Here is a 19380-nt window from a genome sequence, read left to right on the forward strand (position 1 = left end):
CGTATGATGCATTTCGAATGGACTCTACGATCACCAGTATTTTCAAGTTTTGAAGATTTCCAAGCCCATCATAAATGCCAAGTGCTATGCTAGGTTCTAGGAATAGAAGAAGGATAGAATCATTCATTCATCCAGTGTTATCATCTGCTATATTCCAGAGTGGGGAGGGGTGTACAGGAGTGAACAGCTTCAACAAAGTCCCTTCCCTCAGACCACTTATATCCCAGGGGTGGAGACGGCAGACGGGTAAACAGATACGTCCTGGCTGGAGAGGATGTGGAGAAGTTGGACCCTGATACGCTGCTGGTGGGAATGTAAAATGGTACAACCACTTTGGAAAACCATCTGGCAGTTCCTCAAATGATTAAACATAGAGTTACCTTATGACCCAGAAATTTTACTCCTAGATATAGTCCCAAGAAAAGAATAAAAACACATGTCTATACAAAAACTTGAATGTTTATAGCAGCGTTATTCATAATAGCCAAAAGGAGGATACAACTCAAATGTCCATCAACTACTGAATGACTTAAAAAATTATGTAGCATATCTTTACAAGGGAGTAGTATTAGGCCATACAAAGGAATGAAGTACTGATGTGTGCTACACCGTGGCTGGACCTTGAAAACATTATGCTAAGTGAAAGAAGTCAGTCACAAAAGACCACATATTACATGATTCTATCTATAGGAAACATCCAAAATAGGCAAATCTAAGACGAAAAGTAGATGAGTGGTTGCTTAGGGCTAAGAAAGGGGATAATAAGGAATGATATCTAAAGGGTACTGGGTTTCTTTTTGAGATGATGAAAATGTGCTAAAAATTGACTGTGGTGATGGTTACACAAGGCTATGAATATACTAAAAACCATTCAGTTGTACACTTTAAATGGATGAATTATATGGTATGTGAATGATATTTCAATAAAGCTGTTAAACAAAACCAATTACATCCCGGACCATTGCGGAGAAACTGGCTATGGAGAAAATAAAGCAGGAAGGGGAGGCAGAGTGATTTTGGCAGAAGGGGTGCTCTTTCAGCTCAAGTGGTCAAGAAATTCCTGTATGAAGAGGTGGCATCTCGGCCAAGATGGAGTGAAGTGAGAGACTGAGCGTCGTGGGTGTCTGGGCAAAAAGTGTCTGGTAGAGGGTGCCTCGAGGGCAAAGGCCCTTTGGCAGGAGTGTGTGGCTGTGTTGAGGACCAGCAAGAAGCATGTGTGGCTGGTCAGGGGGAACAAGGGGAAAACTGCTGAGAGGCTGGCTTGGCAGCCACCCATCGCACGGCCTTGGGATGATGACCAGAGGAAGCTCCGAGGGGCTGAGCAGCCTGCCTGGAGGCCCACAGATAAGAATCCCCGACAGACCTGAAGATCTGCTGTGAGTGGGCACCCAGTCCGAGCTCCAGCCGCTGTGCGGGGTGTCCGCCATCATTTGCTGCCCTACCCGCTGTTCAACGCTTTGAATCTAATTGTCAGATTCACCGACTGAGTCATTTCACTATGAACTTGTTTTCCTACGAGGAAAGTGGCTGCACCCTTGTAAAGAAAATGGGGGGAAAAACTGTAGTGTGTAAGTCGTGTCCTTATCTTCTGTCCAGAGATTTATCGAATGAGGGTGGATGCACAGTCCGGTTAGGTGCAGGTGAATGAGTGATGTGAGCATACAATTTCCTGGCGAGAGACTTCCATTTCTAAGTGATGAAAAAAATTTACATGATACTGCAATTTCAAGGGCAAGTTATTTTCTCAGTTTTCTTGGCTTAAAAATACAGAATGGGCTTCCCTGGTGGTGCAGTGGTTGAGAGTCCGCCTGCTGATGCAGGGCACACGGGTTCGTGCCCCGGTCCGGGAGGATCCCACATGCCGCGGAGCGGCTGGGCCCGTGAGCCATGGCCGCTGAGCCTGCGCGTCCGGAGCCTGTGCTCCGCAACGGGAGAGGCCACAACAGTGAGAGGCCTGTGTACTGCAAAAAAACAAACAAACAAAAATACAGAATGGCTTTGGGGAGAGTCAGATTTACTATGTATTTGGCCTAATATGAGTCAGTAAGTGTTGGCTTTGCTACAGAAGCACCCTTCGTGTTCCCAGGTGGTGTTCTCCCACGTTTCTAAACGGAGGGTTAGGATGCCTACGTTCTGCCGCGGTTTGTGATGAGGTCGCTGGTGATGGAATAGAATGAGGTCAGGAAATCCATTGAGACCAGTGATGAAGAGCAGGGCTGTGGAGTTGAGAGTCCCACGCTGGAGTTCTGGATCCACGACGGCTGGGCCGTGGGCTGGCTCAGGGCTGCGCTGGGGCCCGCTCTGCCAGCGCGCAGGAGCTGGTGATCGAATCTTCAGGAATCTCACAAGCTGGTGGTTAAACACAGCTTATGAAAAAATTAAATTCTACACACTTACGATTAAATGAAGGGTATTAAATACAAAGGATATGCTAAGTGAACGAAGCTAGACACAAAAGGACAAGTGTGTGATTCCACTTTTATGAGGTACCTGGAATAGGTGTATTCATAGAGACAGAAAGAACAGAGGTTCCCAGGGCCTGGGGGAGGGAGAAGGGAATGGGAGTTATTGGTTGATGGGGACAGAGCTTCTGTTTGGGATGATGAGAAAGTTCTGGAGATAGTGCTGATGCTTATGCAACACTGTAAATGTACTTAATGCCACTGAATTGTACACTTAAAAATGGCTAAAGTGGTCAATTTTATGTATATTTTACAACAGTAATGCACATGTGTGTTGTATATGTATACACATATGTATTTATCCGTTGTGTATGTATATAACTTAAAGGAAACAGATACTCAAAATTCACTTTCTAATGCTTCTCCTACATTTTACTGTTGCTCTTGAGGTTATTTACATGTATGGTGGAAGTAATACGTGGTACTATTGCAGAGCTCCTCTCAACTCTATGTTCAGTGGGCAAAGCCCCAACTGAGCAGGAAAAGTGACCAGCTGAGCCCCTTGAACCTCAGAATCATGAAAAAAATAAATTATTCTTTTAGGCCACAAAATTTTGACATGGTTTGTTACTCAGAGTGATACCCAGAACAATCTTCGCTTACCATCAAGATTATGTGAAAGAAAAATATTTTTCTACTATATTTAATTCATTAAAACGATTGCTTGATTGCTTTGCTTTTTTTTTTGGCTGCGTTAGGTCTTTGTTGTTGCGCACAGGCTTTCTCTAGTTGTGGCGAGCGGGGGCTACTCTTCGTTGCAGTGCCTGGGCTTCTCATTGCAGTGGCTTCTCGTTGCGCAGCACGGGCTCTCGGCGCGTGGGCTTCAGTAGTTGTGGCTCACAGGCTCTAGAGCGCAGTCTCAGTAGTTGCGGCACACAGGCTCAGTAGTTGTGGCTCATGGGCTCTAGAGCGCAGGCTTAGTAGTTATGGCACCCAGGCTTAGTTGCTCTGCATGTGGGATCTTCCTGGACCAGGGCTCGAACCCGTGTCCCCTGTACTGGCAGGCAGATTCTTAACCACTACGCCACTAGGGAAGTCCCAAACAATTGCTTTTCTTGCATTTAAACTGAATCCTTACTAATTCAGGTTGGATGAGGGCTGGGTGATGGTGTGAACGAACATTATCAAGAGATTTAGAAACCTTGATTTTTTTTTTTTTTTTTTTTTTTTTTTTTTTTTTGGCGGTACGCGGGCCTCTCACCGCCGCAGCCTGTCCCGTTGCAGAGCACAGGCTCCGGACGCGCAGGCTCAGCGGTCATGGCTCACAGGCCCAGCCACACCGCGGCATGTGGGATCCTCCAGGACCAGGGCACAAACCCGCATCTCCTGCATCAGCAGGCGGACTCCCAACCACCGCGCCACCAGGGAAGCCCGAAACCTTGATTTTAATTGCTCGCAGGCGACATGACTTTGGCTGTCTTCTTCCTCTCTGGACCTCAGGGTCTTCATCTGTAAAATAAGATTAATCTATTAGATTAAAACTTACTAAGCACCACTACATGTCAGGCACTGCACAGCGCTGTTGTCTTCTCTCATGAGGCTTATCCTATAGCAGGGTGTAACAGTCAAGAAAAAGATAAATAAGCCATTTCAACAGTGTTAGAGAAGTGCACAAAAGGAAACAAAACCAGAGGAAATAGAAGAATGGGTAGAAGGAGGTGTATGTACTTTACACGGAGAGCTGAGGAAGGCCTTTTTAGGGAGGGGATATTTGGGCATCAGTCTGAATACAGGACAAGCCGCCTGTGTGAAGAGCTGCGGGGGTCGGGGGGGCAGTAAAAGAGCAAAAACTAATTTGGGGGGTGGCTGAGGAACGGCCAGAAGGCTGCCACAGATGGAGCTAAATGAATAAGTGAGACACATGAATGAATATAGAGATGAATATAGAGACATAAGGGCCAAAAGTAAGCAGCTTGAGGAAAGATTGGGCCACACAGGGCCTTGTGTTATAGGCCACTGTTGAGCTATATCAGTGGTTTCCAACCTTTGGGCTGTAGTCCCCAGCAGTGACGAAAACTGATGGATGGATTCACGAAGAGAGGAAATTATTATAAAGACCCCAGATTTGGTATATACATAAAATAGTATCTATCAGTTAAATACATGGATCTCACTTCTCGTGTACCACTAGCTTTTAAATGTATTGGCAATGTTGTTGTAGTTTCCCAAAATACAAATACACTGCAGCAGCCCTTGAGAATTTACAGTTATGCATTTGCCATTATATTTTTCTCAGTCAGTGAAAACGAATAGCTTAACTATATCATGTGACTGTGAAACGTCTGGTGAAAAAAAAAAATGAGCTCATATTCCAACCTGGAAGGACACACCTTCAGAATGTCTAGACACTTCTGCTTCTAAAATATAGAAGATTCTGCTGCAAGAAAATGTGTTACGGCACAAAGAGCATGTGGTGATTTTTAAAAATTATTATTACTATAGCAAGAGTTTATTGAGTACGTACTATCAGCTGGGCACTGTTATATTCTTTTATTTCAGTTACTCATCTGATCTTCAAAACAATTTTGTAAAGTGAGAATTACAATATTCATTTTACAGATGTGGTAGCTTAAGGTTCAGAGGTGGTAACTAAATTGACCATGTTTACCCAAGTAGTAAGTGGTAGAGGAAGAGGTGAAGACCTGTCCTAATAGAAATGTGTCAGTTAGGTATGCCTGTGTAACGCATCACCCCAAAATTCAGTAACTTAAAACAATAAGCATTTATTATTGATTCTGAGTCTGTGGGTTTAGCCAAGTGGTTCCTCTCTTCAGAGTTAAACTCAGGCCTCTGTAGTCAGCTGTGGGTTGAGCAGGTGGCTCTCCCGATGTAGAGTGGGTTCTCTCACAGGTGAGGAGGTTGGCTGGCTGTAGGCTGGTCCGTGGTGGCTTTAGCTGAGACAACTGAGCCTGGCTCCGTGCGGTCTCTCATCCTCAAGAAGGCCATGCCAGGCCTGTGCTTATGGCAGTAGCAGGGTCCCAAAACATGCACAGAATACATGAGACCTCTGGAGGTACAGGCTGGGAATTGGCTTACTGTTATTTCCCCTGCTTTTTGTTGGTCAGAGCAAGACACAAATCGAACTGATATTCAAGGAGTGGTAAGTAGACTCCATCTCTTGATGGAAGGCACTGCAAAGGTGACATTGCAAAGGATATGAGTATAAGGAGGGATAGAGAGATACAGCCATCTTTTGCAGTCATTCTACCCAGACAAAGAAAAATACAAGCTCTTGTGTTACTAAAGGGCAGGTAATGAGGCACACACTTTAATCAGGAATCTCAAAACCAAGTAAGTTCCCCACTTTGGAGAACAGTTGGCAGTTTCTTACATGTACATTAAACTTACATCTACCCTATGACCCAGAAATTCCATTCCTAGGTATTTATCCAAGAGAAATAAACATACATGTCTCTAAAAAGAGTTATACAGAAAAAAAAAAAAAAAAAGAGTTATACAGATACATCCACAGATACATCCATTACAGTGTTATTCATAGTAGCCAAAACCTGGAAAAGAAGTAATAAATGTCCATCATCAGATGAATGGATAAACAAAGTGCTGGTTTTCCACACAGAGAACTATGACCCAGGAGCAATTTAAAAATGAACTGGTGGCCTAGTGGTTAGGATTCTAGGCTTTCACTGCCTTGACCCGGGTTCAATCCCTTGTCAGGGAATTGAGATCCCACACGCCACGCAAAATGCGGCCCAAAAAAGAAAACAAACAAAAATAAATATATAAATACATAAAAATGAACTAAGGAGACACAGCATGATGAACGAATCTCCAAAACCTTACATACTGAAAGAAGCCAGACACAAAAGTGTACATTTTGCCTGGTTCTGTTTACATGAAGCTCCAGAACTGACAAAGCTGAGCTGTGGGGATAGCTATGGGGGTGGGAGCGTTTTTACTGGGAAGAGGCGTGAAGGAGTATATGCGAGTGATGGAAGGTTCTGTATCAATTAGGGCGGTGGTTACAATGTTGTAGACATTTGTCGAAACTCGTGAAACTGTACTTGAAATCTTTGCAATTTATTGTATACAAATTGGACCCCAGTTCATCACCATCATCATCATCAAGTCGGGCTTCCAAAGGCTTTTCTTAGAAAGGTTTGCAGGGACTGGCAGGGTTTCACGGTGAGGGTGAGACTCTGTGAGTCGCAGCAATAGGGAGGCTCGAAATAGGGGGCCAGAGGGCCCGTGGGGAAGCCGGTAAAGCATTGAATGTGTCCTCACCTGCTCCTGCTCCTGCTGCGACAGAAAGGAGGATAAACGCAGGAAACATCAACAAAATGTGCATGCAGATTCACTCCAGCTAGCTGGGGTGACAGGGATGTGCCTCCATGAGGCCAGCTTTATTTTCCCAAGAGTTTGCTGGCAAGAGGCTGAAACGCCGCCTTCCTGGAGTCACGTGGCAGGAAGGAGAGCAGAGATCTCTGGGGAGCCTTCCGTAGGAGTCAGGCCCCACGCAGAACGTTGTGAATCAGGTTCTGGTGTTTATGCAGCATAGAAGCCAGTAATTCTCTCACTTAGAAAACCCCTCCGAATGCAGCCAACTATTTGATCACAGAGACTAATCAAATTGAATTGTACCAATAAAAATTAATACAAATCCTGGTGTAGAGCCCTCAAGCTACCCCTGGGCTAAGTGGAGCAAAGTGGGGACCCTGGAGCTTGTATTTTAGGGACTTTTTTTTAATAACTCGTGGTCCTGATTTGGAGTGCATCATTTCTCCTGTAAAGACAACATAGCCAAAGTCATTTTAAAATCCCACAGAAACCAACTGAGGAACTGAGGACAGGTTGGCATGTTTTGAGCAGCCTACCTGCATTATTCTCACACAACCCACTGCAATCCCATATGGTAGTTGTTATTGTTCCACTTTACAGGTGAGAAAGTTGTGGCTCTGACTTGCTCTCAGTCTGTCTGATCCTTGCTCAGTGATTTCAAAGTCCAGCAAAGTGAGGCTTTTGAATTCCCTATAAGAAAATCGTTCACATTTTATGTTCCCTTTTGCAAATCATCTAAAAATAATCTTTCCGTATTCTAACTGAGCATCCTGCTGGTTCCTGTGCTTGGGTTGACAGTCACTGGCTCCAAGTTATATTACTTTATTTGTGGAGTGAATGGGAAGAAAAGAGAGGCAGGCTGAACATGTAAAGGGTGCATCTGAGCCCCAGGAAGGCTTTGTTTCTCTCCCTCTGGTCCCAAAGTTGAAAAGTGGTGGGCGGGCTGAGTCACTGCACCGTCAGAAAGTGCCTGTGATTGGGAGTCCACGCTGCCTGCAGAGATTTCCAGATGTCACTTATGTGCAGTTGTTTCAGCCACCATATTAAATTACTGTGGCTTATTTGGGTTTAACAGTTTTCATAGTTTTGTGTTCATCTGTAAGTTTGCTTTGATCTTAGGGCTCCCGAAGAACTGAGTGTAAGGGACGTAAGCCTTCTCTTATGTTACTGTGCATTTATGTTGTATAGTTACATACATATATGTTAACACTTGACATCTACAAGACTTCTTTTCTTTGAAAGGTATCTGAATATTACTCATATTTCAGAGAATCTGTCTTTCACCACTGCTGCCCCGACTACTTTTTTTAAAGTGCATACATTTCTCATATGTTTCATAAAGAGATTTCAAACTACTGGGAGTCAAAAAATGCAAATAAAAACCAAATACGATTTCTTTTGTAATATCTGCAAGTGTGTGTGTGTGTTTTAAGTTTAAAGTCCTGAGTTTCTTGGAAGAAACAAATACATCTATCCACACAGTGCAGGTAAACTGTAAATCAATACAACCTTTGGGGAGAATGCAATTTGACAGAATGCATCAAAAGCTTTAAAAATATGACAACCACTACACCAGGATTCAACTGACAGGAATTTATCCTGAGTAAATAACGTGGAAGAGGAAGGAAGGAAGGAAGCAAGCGGAAAAGGAGGGAGAAAGGGAGGGAGAAAAAAAATATAACCAGAATGTCTGATATTGGGAGATTGCCTAGAAGTTCCCTGCTGGAATATGATACAGCCCTTTTAAATGATGCTAGTGAAGAATATTTAACATCATGATGGAAAAGCAGTCCCAAATGTCAAAAGAAAAATTAGAATATTAAACACATCCCACCTTTCATAAAGTACACGTTTTAAATGCAGAGAAAAAAGACTGGATGGATTCCTAACAGAATGTCAACACTGGTGATTGTTAGATGGTGAGATTAGCAGTGATTTTATTTTCTTCTTTTTGTTTTGGGTTTTTTTAAAATGCCCTACTGTGAATGAATGTAATTTTGGAAATCGGTATGGTGAGTGAACCGCAGCATAAAATAAATTCGGGTGAAGATCCCAGCTGCATCAATTCTTCTGAGTTACTCTGAAGAAGTTATTTCATCTCCCTAAATCTCTTGTTTCCTCACCAGTAACTTGCGGATAATGTTTATGCCTATTTTAAAAAGCTCTGAGTATTAAATGAGATAACACGCATTAAGGGACTTAGCACTGAGATTGGCAAATAGTATGAGTTCAATAAGTATCATCTCTAATGAGGAAAGGATGATAAAAATGTTTTCTTTGAATCAACCATATGTTTAAGTAAACATTTCTCAGGCTTCTGCTAATCAAACATTTAGCTTCCACTAGGAAGTTCTGCTAGTGGGAGAGAGAGACAGAGAGAGAGAGAGAGCGAGATAAATCCCCGGTGTGTTTTTACTGGCCCTATAACCTAAGGATATTTCTTTGGAGCTCTGAAAATCATTGTTAAGCGTTTATTAATCACAGACCAGTGGTGCTTTACCAGGGACAATTCTTCTACTCACCCCCCCCCCCCCCACCACTCAGGACATTTGACAACGTCTGGAGACAATTTTGGCAGTCACCACAGAGCATCTAGTGGGTAGAGGCCAAGGACGCTGTAAACGAGAGCTACCTGCCCCAAATGGCAGTAGTGCCGAAGTTGAGAAACTTCACCCCTGGTGTTCTCACGCACAGTCTGACCGCTGGAACAGTGTGTGACAAAGTGAGCTTATTGTCTTACTACTTTTTGATCCATTGTACGTTTGTGTGTGGAACTGAAATGAAAACATTTTAGAAACCACCCCCATCTCACTCCACACAGACTTATTTTTCCTCTTCAAACCCACTGGACCTCAAGGCCTATGGTGCACAAGATATTAGGTTTGTTATCAGGGTTAAAAGATGAAACATGTTTCTACCTTTGTCCTTTAAGATAAAGAAAGACAGACCGCCTAAGGAACTGATTGAAACCCAGGGCGGTAAGTGAGAGACAGTTTGGGACTTGGAGTCTGACCAATATGAGCTCAAACTCAGCTTCCTCAGCTATTCCCCGTGGGACCCTGGATAAGACTTTTCACTTCTCCGGAAGTTAGTGTCCTCATGTGAAAAAATGAACCTGACAGTACCTAGGTAGATGAGGGTGACAGCTAGGAAAAAAAAGAGAAAAGGAGAAGCACTCTCGACAGTTATTCTATTAAGAGTGGGGTTTTTTGGTAAGCACCCCAGAATGCCCATCAAAGCTTAGTGCACTTAACCTGTCAGCCAGTGGCACCCCGACTTCAGAGACAATGGGCTTGATCAAACAAATCACAAGGAAGATTACAAATACAAGTTGCTGGACAAACCTGTTTCCTAAAATAACAGGTGCTGAAGCCATGATCCTAGGTGCCAAGAAAGGAGTTCACAGGGCAGTGCTTTGCCAAGAAATAAGTTATCAGATCAGAAGTAAATGTGACTGGTTTATGAGCAGCAAAACTCAGCTCCAAAGTGCAAAGCTGGAAAACATCTTTGGACAACAGACACTCATTTGAGAGCCTTACTTAGTATACAAAGAGAGCTTATAGATGGTTTCTAAAAGGCAACTCCCGCAAGAAGAAACAGAAGAGGCTGTCAGTGAATGCAGTGATGTTCATCCAGCTCATTAGTGAGGCTGCTGCCTTCATGGCACACCTCCAGGGGGCGGGGCTCACGTCCTAGCCTATTTGGAACGCACTCCCAGAATTGTGCAGTTCACAGGCAGCCTGCTCCTGCGCAGTGTCCCTACTTAGTAAGCAGCACAATAATAGTAACAAAACAACAACGAGAGTATTGTAGTACGTGGAGGGATATTTTTTTAACTGCTTTATTGACATGTAATTGACACGATAAGCTGCACATTTTTAAAGGTACAGTTTGCTGTGTTCAGTCTTACGTATATACATACCTATGAAAGCTTCACCACCAATCAGTTTAGTGAGTATATCCTTTATTCCCAATTTTCCTTTGTAATCCCTCTTTTCTTCTCCCCGCTACCATCACCAGGCAACCAGGGCTGCTTTTTGTCACTATAGATTAGTGTGTACTTTCTAGAGCTTTTAGAGTTCAGTGGAATCATACAGTATGTAACACTTCTGTCTGGCACCTTCGAGCATAATGATTTTGAGGGTCATCCATATTATCACATGAACAACAGTTCATTCCTTTTTATTGCCAAGTAGTATGCCATTGAATGGATAAACCACAATTTGTTTATCCAGGCATCTGTTGATGGACGTATATGTGGGTTATTTTCAGTTTGGGGCTATTGCAGTAAAGACACTATAAACATTTGTGCACAAGTTTTCATATGGACATCTATTTCCTCTTCTCTTGGATAAACACCTAAATATGGAATGGCTGAGTCATAGGTTAGATGTGTGTTGAACATTTTAAGAAACTGGCAAACTTTTCCAAAGCAGTTGTTCCATTTTGCACTCCTCCCAGTGGTGTATGAGGCTCCAGGTCTGCGTTCTCACCAGACTTTCATGAAGTCGGTATTTTAACTTTAGCCAGGAATATCATACATAATAAAAATAATGTAACAATGAGAATATTTTTAACTGTAAAACTGGCAGAAGGATGTTTTTATTATTAATACCCAGCATTGGCAAGGGAACCGGGGAAAGCACTCATATACTGATGGTAGAAATGGAAGTTAGCATAATCTTCTGGGAGCCACCTTGGCAATATATATCAGATGCCTTGGAACCATATTCTATTTTATTGAGCAATTCCACTTCTGAGAATTTATCCTGAAGAAATAAGGATGCATGCAAACATATATGCCACAGCCCTGGTCCCTGTGGAGGGAGGTTTTGCATCCGTTAGTCTCCTTGAGAAGCAATAAAAGCTGAACGTCAGAGGTTTACAGCTTAGAGTCCACAAGCTAGCCCCACCTTTCAAACCTGATTTCTCTGACTCTCAAAATGTTTTTAAATCATTTGAATTTTTTGCCTGCATTTCAAAATGAGGAGCTATCCCGTGAAACTCTAATTTCCAAGCATTTCTTGAAAAATTAGAAGATTAGACACACCCTGGGCCCACATGAAAGCACCAAGCAGAATGAGGTACCCTTCTACACTGGCCTAATTTATAGAATTTACCACACTCTAGTACAAACTGTGTGTCCCTCTAGTCTACTGGGAGTACCTTTGAGAGACACCAAGATCTATTCTTCTCCTCCCACCTCACCCCAGTGCCTGACACAATGAATAAATATTTGTTGAAAAATGAGTGGTTGGAAATTACAGTTAGTTTAAAGTGTGTGATTGGTTGAAGCTAAGTCAACTGAAAGACAGAGGGCCATATTCTGTTGTTAAGGCGCCAGCAAGATTCACTCTCTCCATCGTTGGTGAGAATGTAAAATTAGTTGTAACCTTTGGTAACACCGATCGGCATTTTAAAGCCACATACTATTCGATCTGGTTGTCCCACTTAGAGGAATTATAAGACAGATACGCTAGCATCTGGGCATTTGTGAACAAGAATCATAGCAATATTGTTTGTAGACGCTGGAAACAATCTAAATGTCTCTCAATAGGAGACTGAGTAAATAAATGATCATTTATACAGTACGATATTCTGCAGCTTGAAAGGATCTATTTGTGCAGATACAGAACAATCTCCATGGTTAAGTGAAACGGAAAAGATGAAGTAAAGAGTGTGGTGTATCTACCATTTGTATATAAAAAGGAGGTGTGTGTGCATGTGTTTGTGTGCATGCATACTTGTATTTGCTAATATATGTATACAACAAGGTTTCTCAACCTCAGCAGTATTGACATTTGGGGCCAGATAATTCTTTGCTCTGGGGGGCCAGCCCTGTGCATCTTTAAGATCCCTGGCCTCTATCCACAAGATGCTGGTAGTACCCCTCCCTCAGTTGTTGCAAGCAAAAATGTCTCCAGACATTGCCAACTGTCCCCTAGGGTCAAAATCACCACCACTTGAGAACCACTGGCACAGAGCACCTCTGGAAGAATATACCAGAAACCTGTAACTGGGGCTTTGTCTGAAGATGAAAGCTAGAAGACCACAACCAAAAGAGGAAAGGAAACTTTATTTTCACCTGTTTGAACTTTTTAACTTTTAAAACACAAATATAATAAAAGTTTCATTTACATTTTTTCTGATGTCCAGATACCTGTAAAACAGAAACCACTTTTTAAATTAAAAATGTTTGACATAAACATTGTATAAGTTTAAGATATATGACATGTTGATTTGATTAATTTATAATTACAATATGATTCCCATTGTTGTGTTAGCTAATACCTCTGTAGAATCTCAGAATTATCATTTCTTCTTTTGTTGTTTGTAACATAGTACTGTTGTCTGTAATCACTAGGCCCTACATTAGATCTCCAGGACTTATTTATCTACTAGTTGCAAGTTGGTACCTTAAACATCTCTCTTATTCCATCACTGCTCCCACCTCAGCTCCTGGTAACCACCGTTCCACTCTCCAAAACAGAAACAGTTTCAGAAAATACGAAAAGTTCTGAGATCCACTGGCAAGGAATTCCCTTGTCTCTTTTTAGTCTGTTTTTTAAAGTAACAGGATTGATTATAGATTACATGATTTTTTTCCCAATTTGCCCCATTTGCTGGATGGGAAAACTGAGTCAAGAAAATGAAAAAGTCCTAATGCCATCTGATTGGTAACCAGTTTACAACTAGCACCCAGATTCCCCGAGACCCAGTCTTTGCTGCCACTTTGGGCATGTAAGTCTCCACTGTAGAACACAGACCTTTCCAATGAGTTAGAAACTCAAGAAGGTAGTACTCATAACTCCTGTTTCCCAGCCAGTAAATGTCCATCTTTGTTCCAGGACAGTTTAAGTTGTGCAGTGGAGGCTCCCTCCAGCCCTGAGACCCAATATGTGACAAGTTCTAGCTGGAAACATCACATTTAACCTCAATCGTCTATTTATAACAGGGTCCACCATCTCTGTGCTGTTTACCTCCTGATTTGGTTCTTCCGGTGAATTATGTGTGAATCATAAGTAGTATCTGTATGGTGCTTTGGAAAGTGAATTCCACCTACAATCATATTGTCATAGAAACCCTTCCAGAAAACTATGAACAAACTTTATAGGTGAGGAGATCACTTCAGAGAGGTGCATTAACTTGCCCACCATCACAGTTAGTGAAATGGGAGAGCCAAGTTTGGAACCAAGATCAACTGAACCTTTGCTCTGTAAGATCCTTCATCGAAGTCTTCCATTTGCCAATAAGAATCCCATTAAAAACAAAAATAACTTCCCAAGTATGGAATTAAATTCTTAATTAAGAACACATACTAGTGAATGAAATAAGACAGTAAAGCATGTAGCATCATGCCAGGCATATAATAACTGCTAACTAACTGTTAGTCATTATGATGAGGCAGAGATCTTCATATACAAAAAATATATATAGTATATTATTAAAGATGTCTTAAATTGATAGTGTAGGGGTGAGGTGCACCCATCAACCTGTATTATTTGGCAGCACAAAGTTTTTTAAACGTTTGAACTTGTTTCCACAGTTTCAAAATTGGGACATTTCACATGACTAATCCAGATGTATGGCATCTCCTGGAACACTGACGCCTATGGGCTGGAGCTCTGGAGCCACTGACCTCATAAGACAGCGTGAGTACTTTCTGGTTCACCACAGACTCTTTACGTGCCTGAAGTAAGCCCTGTGGGTTTGCCATTTCTCATTGGTGGTTAAGAGAGGACTCTGGAGAGTCCAACGACAAGTCTTGGTTCTTAGCATTGCTGCCTCCTAGTCGGGTGGCCTAAGGCAAATCATTTCACCTTTCTGAGTCTCTCCCCTGGCACTGTGGTGATGCTTAAATAAAATACTCTGCGTGAAAGCATTTAGCACAGTGCCTCCTAGACGGCTTTCAATAAAAGTTAGCTCTTCCTATCATTAGGTGTGGGAGGCGGAGTAATGGCCCCCTAAAGATGTCTGCATCCCGATCCCTGGAGCCTGTGAATATGGTACCTTACACAGCAAAAGAGGTGTTGCAGGTGTGATGCAGTTAAGGATTTTTAAATGAGAGATTATCTTTGATCATCCAGGTGGGTCCAGTGTAATCACAGGGTCTTTGGAAGTGAAAGGTGGAGGCAGGAGGGTCAGTGTCAGAGGAGATGTGACGATGGAGGCGGAGGTTGAAGTGATGCTCTTTGAAGATGGAGGAAGGGACCGTGAGTCAAGGAAGGCACATAGCCTCTAGAAGCTGGAAAAGCCAAGGAAGTGGGTTCTCCTCTAGAGCCTCCAGAGGGACACAGCCCTGCCGACACCTTGACCTTAGCCCGGTGAATCCCATTTGGATTTCTGACCTCCAGAACCGAAAGATAATTAATTTATTCTTTTTTAAACCACTAAGTTTGTTGCAATTTCTTACAGCAGCAATAGCAAACTAATATATTAGGTTGTTTAATCCTCACGACAGTTCTATGAGGTATGCCAATGGTATGTAACATTCCATTGTTACAACTGATCCTTTCTGCAGAAGAAACAGGCTCAGTAAAGCTTAAGAACATTGTCCAAGGACCCACAGCAAGAGAGTGGCAGAGTCCAGGGTCAATTCCAAGACTTTCTGAAGCCCAAGTGCAAGATTCTCCTTATGACTCCCAATTATCGAAGGTCATTCAGCTCCTACATGAATGATCCCAGAAACAGAAATATCCTTACTTCCTGAGGCTACTCTTTCAATGGCTGAATAGGGTTCACCATTATGTCTTCCATATACTGAGCTACCTTCTGCCGCATTCTGCAATAGTTAAGACACTTAGTTACAAGTGAAGCAACCCAGCTGGCCTGGTGGAAGTAAGAAGGGGAGGTGGCTTTATAACAAAGACGAAAAGATATCTCACAAAGCACATGTCCAGGAAGGCAGTTACACTTTCAGAAGAACTAATACCAAGAAATGGGGAGCTGAAAAGAATCCGGGCCAGGCAGAACCCTCCATCTTCCACCTCTGCCTCTTTGCATTCCTGCCTCATTCTTTTCTTCTGTAGATTGATTTTTTCTTGGCTGCGCCATTGTCATGGTGGCGAATGGCTGTCCCACATTTACACATTGCAGATGCAATCATATGGAGAGGCGGCCAGGCAGTCTGTCCCCAAGGCAGACTCCACGTTCCCCAGAGAAAGGATGAATTGTTCTGGCTTCCCGCAGGCATCCACCCTTTGTCCCATCAGCTGTCAACTGGAAGGCAGGGTTGTAAAGAACAAGTATGGCCTGCAGGGTCTCACCTCACCTGAGACAGTGGACTCGGGGTGGACAGGGGAGGGGTGGAGGAGCTGTCATGAGCTGAGCTGATACCCCAAAAGGTATCACATTTATTTCCCCAAAGTTTGCCAGGAAAGCAATAGGGAGAATAAGACAGCTTCTTCCACGTGGAAGAATTTGGGGGTTTTCACAAAGCTCTCTCTTCCCTTGTGGTCATCTCTTTCCCTGGGAAACATCCTTAGATCCTTCAGTCATTCCTCACTATGACGGATACCAGATGACCCATCAACCTGAGTACTCCCCCCACCTCCCCCTCGGCCTGCACGACTTTGCAAGATCCCCACTCAAATTTGTAATTTGTCTCCATAACTAACCTCCCTTCTCCAAATGTGGGCTGCCTCGCTCATTTAAATTGTTTTCTTCCTTTACCTTCCTTGGACCCACAAGGCATGTACTGACTGTTAATGCAAACTAAGGTCATTTCCTTGGCAGCTGTATACATCTGGCTCAAATTGAGCTTGTGGCCAACTAGAAGCCCCAGATCTCCTTCCCAGGAACTGCTGTCTGGCCAAGTCTCCCGATTCCCAGACTTAAATAATTGATGCCAGAATCCACATCAGTCCCTGGTAAAAAGTTTCATTTGGCTGCGGGGACCATTGTGAACCTTGATCCTCTTATATCAGCTTTTTGTCTCCTAGACATTTCATCTGTATACCTTAATTTTTCAGTCCTGAACTGAAATGATATCCAGAATAGACCTAAATCAGTGCCCCGTGGCCAACCAATGGACACTTCCTAAGTTGCCATGGCTCTAGTAATCAACATTAAATATACTGAAAATATGCTGCAAGTATCTTATGATCTTATATATTCCTGGAACAGGAAGAGTGGCTGCACAAATTCCTCAAATATTTTTGATGTTTAATTGTTATAAGGACAGAAAAGATCCAAGAATATGGGAAAACCTCTGGAAGTCTTTAATTTAGATGAATCATAATAACTATCACTGAGTCGGCACTACCAGGATTATTGAATTTACTTCTCACATCAACCCTGAGGTATTCATATTTCCATTTTATAGGTTTGTAACCAAGCTTACACAGAAGTAAGTTGTAGAAGTGAGATTTGAATTAAGGCTGTTGACAACCAAAGTGCCTAATCCCAACACCAGGGGTGGGCAAATTTTTTCTGTAAAAGATCAGACAGTAAATATTTTAGGTTTTGGGGACCATCCAGTTTCTGCCTTTGTAGTGTGAAAGCAGCAGTAGACCATACATAAATAAATGGAGGTGGCTGTGTTCAAATAAAACTTTATTTACAAAAGCAAGCAGGTATGCCCCATTTGGCTCACAGACTGTAGTTGGCCAACCCGTCCTAGAATATTCTTCCTTCCAAATCTGCATGGCGAAATCCTACTCAAATAGGCAGGTCAAATAGGACCTTTAAGTTACAAAACTAGATAAGCTGAATTTGGTCCATGGATCATAGCCTGCTAACCCATCCTCAACCATCATGCCTTCTAATTCCGTGGGTTAATTTATCACTGAAGAACTTTGAGTTACTGGCTGTGACCTCAGTTTCCTGGTGGCCATGCTGTTCCTCTGGCCAGGAATGCAGAGTTGAGTGCAGTACTGATTGTGAGTTCTATTTGTTCTCCTACATGCGTTTAAAAAAACAAAAAAGGAAATGTTCTACTGGAAGTTAGAATTCAAGCAAGGATAAATGGCCTGGGAAGCAGAAGAGTGAAGATTGATTCGGGTATAACGTGGCAGGATGAGGGGTTGTAACTATCGTGGCAACCAGGGAAGAAGTCACCAACTTTAAAGAACAGGTAAAAGAAATCAGGACCAGAGCCCTAATATGAACTTGAGCAAGTTGAAGAGAACAAAACAGGCATTTAAAGCTGATGCAGAGAAGGCTACCGCTTCCAGAGATGCGTTCTCCGGGTTACAGGAAATGCAGGCACTAGCAATATTCACTGGGCATTTTGCAGGCAAGCCTATCCTATTAGCCTCTGGCCAGCTTAACCTTATGTTTCTCAGTGTTAACAGTTTTCAGGTAAACTGTTCGTTGGGTTGCTTTAACCTTTAGAAACACAGAAAATATAAACAGTAATAATTGGCTGGTTTTAATGACACAAAAAGACATAGGTAACAATAACAAAAGCCCTGGACATCTTTTATCAGGTTTATTTGTATTTTTTAATGTGAAAATAGGACTCGTTTACTCGTTGCCTGATAGCCTTTGACAGAGTGCTTAAGAAAACAGGAGTCCCTTTTGGCTCTCGGAGCAGCACCATGGCGGTCGGAAAGAACAAGCGCCTTACGAAAGGCGGTAAAAAGGGAGCCAAGAAGAAAGTGGTTGACCCATTTTCTAAGAAAGATTGGTATGATGTGAAAGCACCAGCTATGTTCAATATAAGAAATATTGGGAAAACACTAGTCACGAGAACTCAAGGAACCAAAATCGCGTCTGATGGCCTCAAGGGTCGTGTGTTTGAAGTGAGCCTTGCTGATCTGCAGAATGATGAAGTTGCATTTAGAAAATTCAAGCTTATTACTGAGGATGTTCAGGGCAAAAACTGCCTGACTAATTTCCATGGCATGGATCTTACCCGTGACAAAATGTGCTCCATGGTCAAAAAATGGCAGACCATGATTGAAGCTCATGTTGATGTCAAGACTACCGATGGTTATTTGCTTCGTCTCTTCTGTGTGGGTTTTACTAAAAAACGCAACAATCAGATTCGGAAGACCTCTTATGCCCAGCACCAGCAGGTCCGCCAGATCCGCAAGAAGATGATGGAAATCATGACCCGAGAGGTGCAGACAAATGACTTGAAAGAGGTGGTCAATAAATTGATTCCAGACAGCATTGGAAAAGACATAGAAAAGGCCTGCCAATCTATTTATCCACTCCATGATGTCTTTGTTAGAAAAGTAAAAATGCTGAAGAAGCCCAAGTTTGAATTGGGAAAACTCATGGAGCTACATGGTGAAGGTAGTAGTTCTGGAAAAGCTACTGGGGACGAGACAGGTGCTAAAGTTGAACGAACTGATGGATATGAGCCACCAGTCCAGGAATCTGTTTAAAAATCAGACTTTTAATGGTGACAAATAAAAGACCTCATTTGTGATACTTAAAAAAAAAAAAAAAAAAAAAAGAAAACAGGAGTTAACATCAGACACATAGTGCAAATCTCAACTCTACCATTGGTAAATGCAACTGTGGGGTCAGGCCAGCTTCTTTGAGCCTCACCTCCCTCATCTGTAAAATGGGAGTATGAATAGAACCAGCCTCACATACCACCAGGTGTCTTCAAGTTCTCCAATCTTGCAGACACTCTAGATTTTTCCCCCTGTTGTAGCAGAAATTGACC

At 42.6% G+C, this 19380-nt stretch overlaps 1 protein-coding gene across 1 annotated transcript; it reads left to right on the plus strand.

Moving 5' to 3' along the window:
• The first annotated feature begins 18278 nt into the window (after window positions 1-18278).
• On the plus strand, window positions 18279-19139 carry LOC132438997 (small ribosomal subunit protein eS1-like). Its single transcript, XM_060033389.1, has one exon. It carries the CDS (start codon window positions 18299-18301, stop codon window positions 19091-19093), a length of 795 nt encoding a protein of 264 aa, XP_059889372.1. The 5' UTR covers window positions 18279-18298; the 3' UTR covers window positions 19094-19139.
• The last annotated feature ends 241 nt before the right edge of the window (window positions 19140-19380 follow it).

The sequence above is a fragment of the Delphinus delphis genome, chromosome 15 (genome assembly GCF_949987515.2).
Source record: "Delphinus delphis chromosome 15, mDelDel1.2, whole genome shotgun sequence".
In the NCBI taxonomy this organism is placed as follows: domain Eukaryota; kingdom Metazoa; phylum Chordata; class Mammalia; order Artiodactyla; family Delphinidae; genus Delphinus; species Delphinus delphis.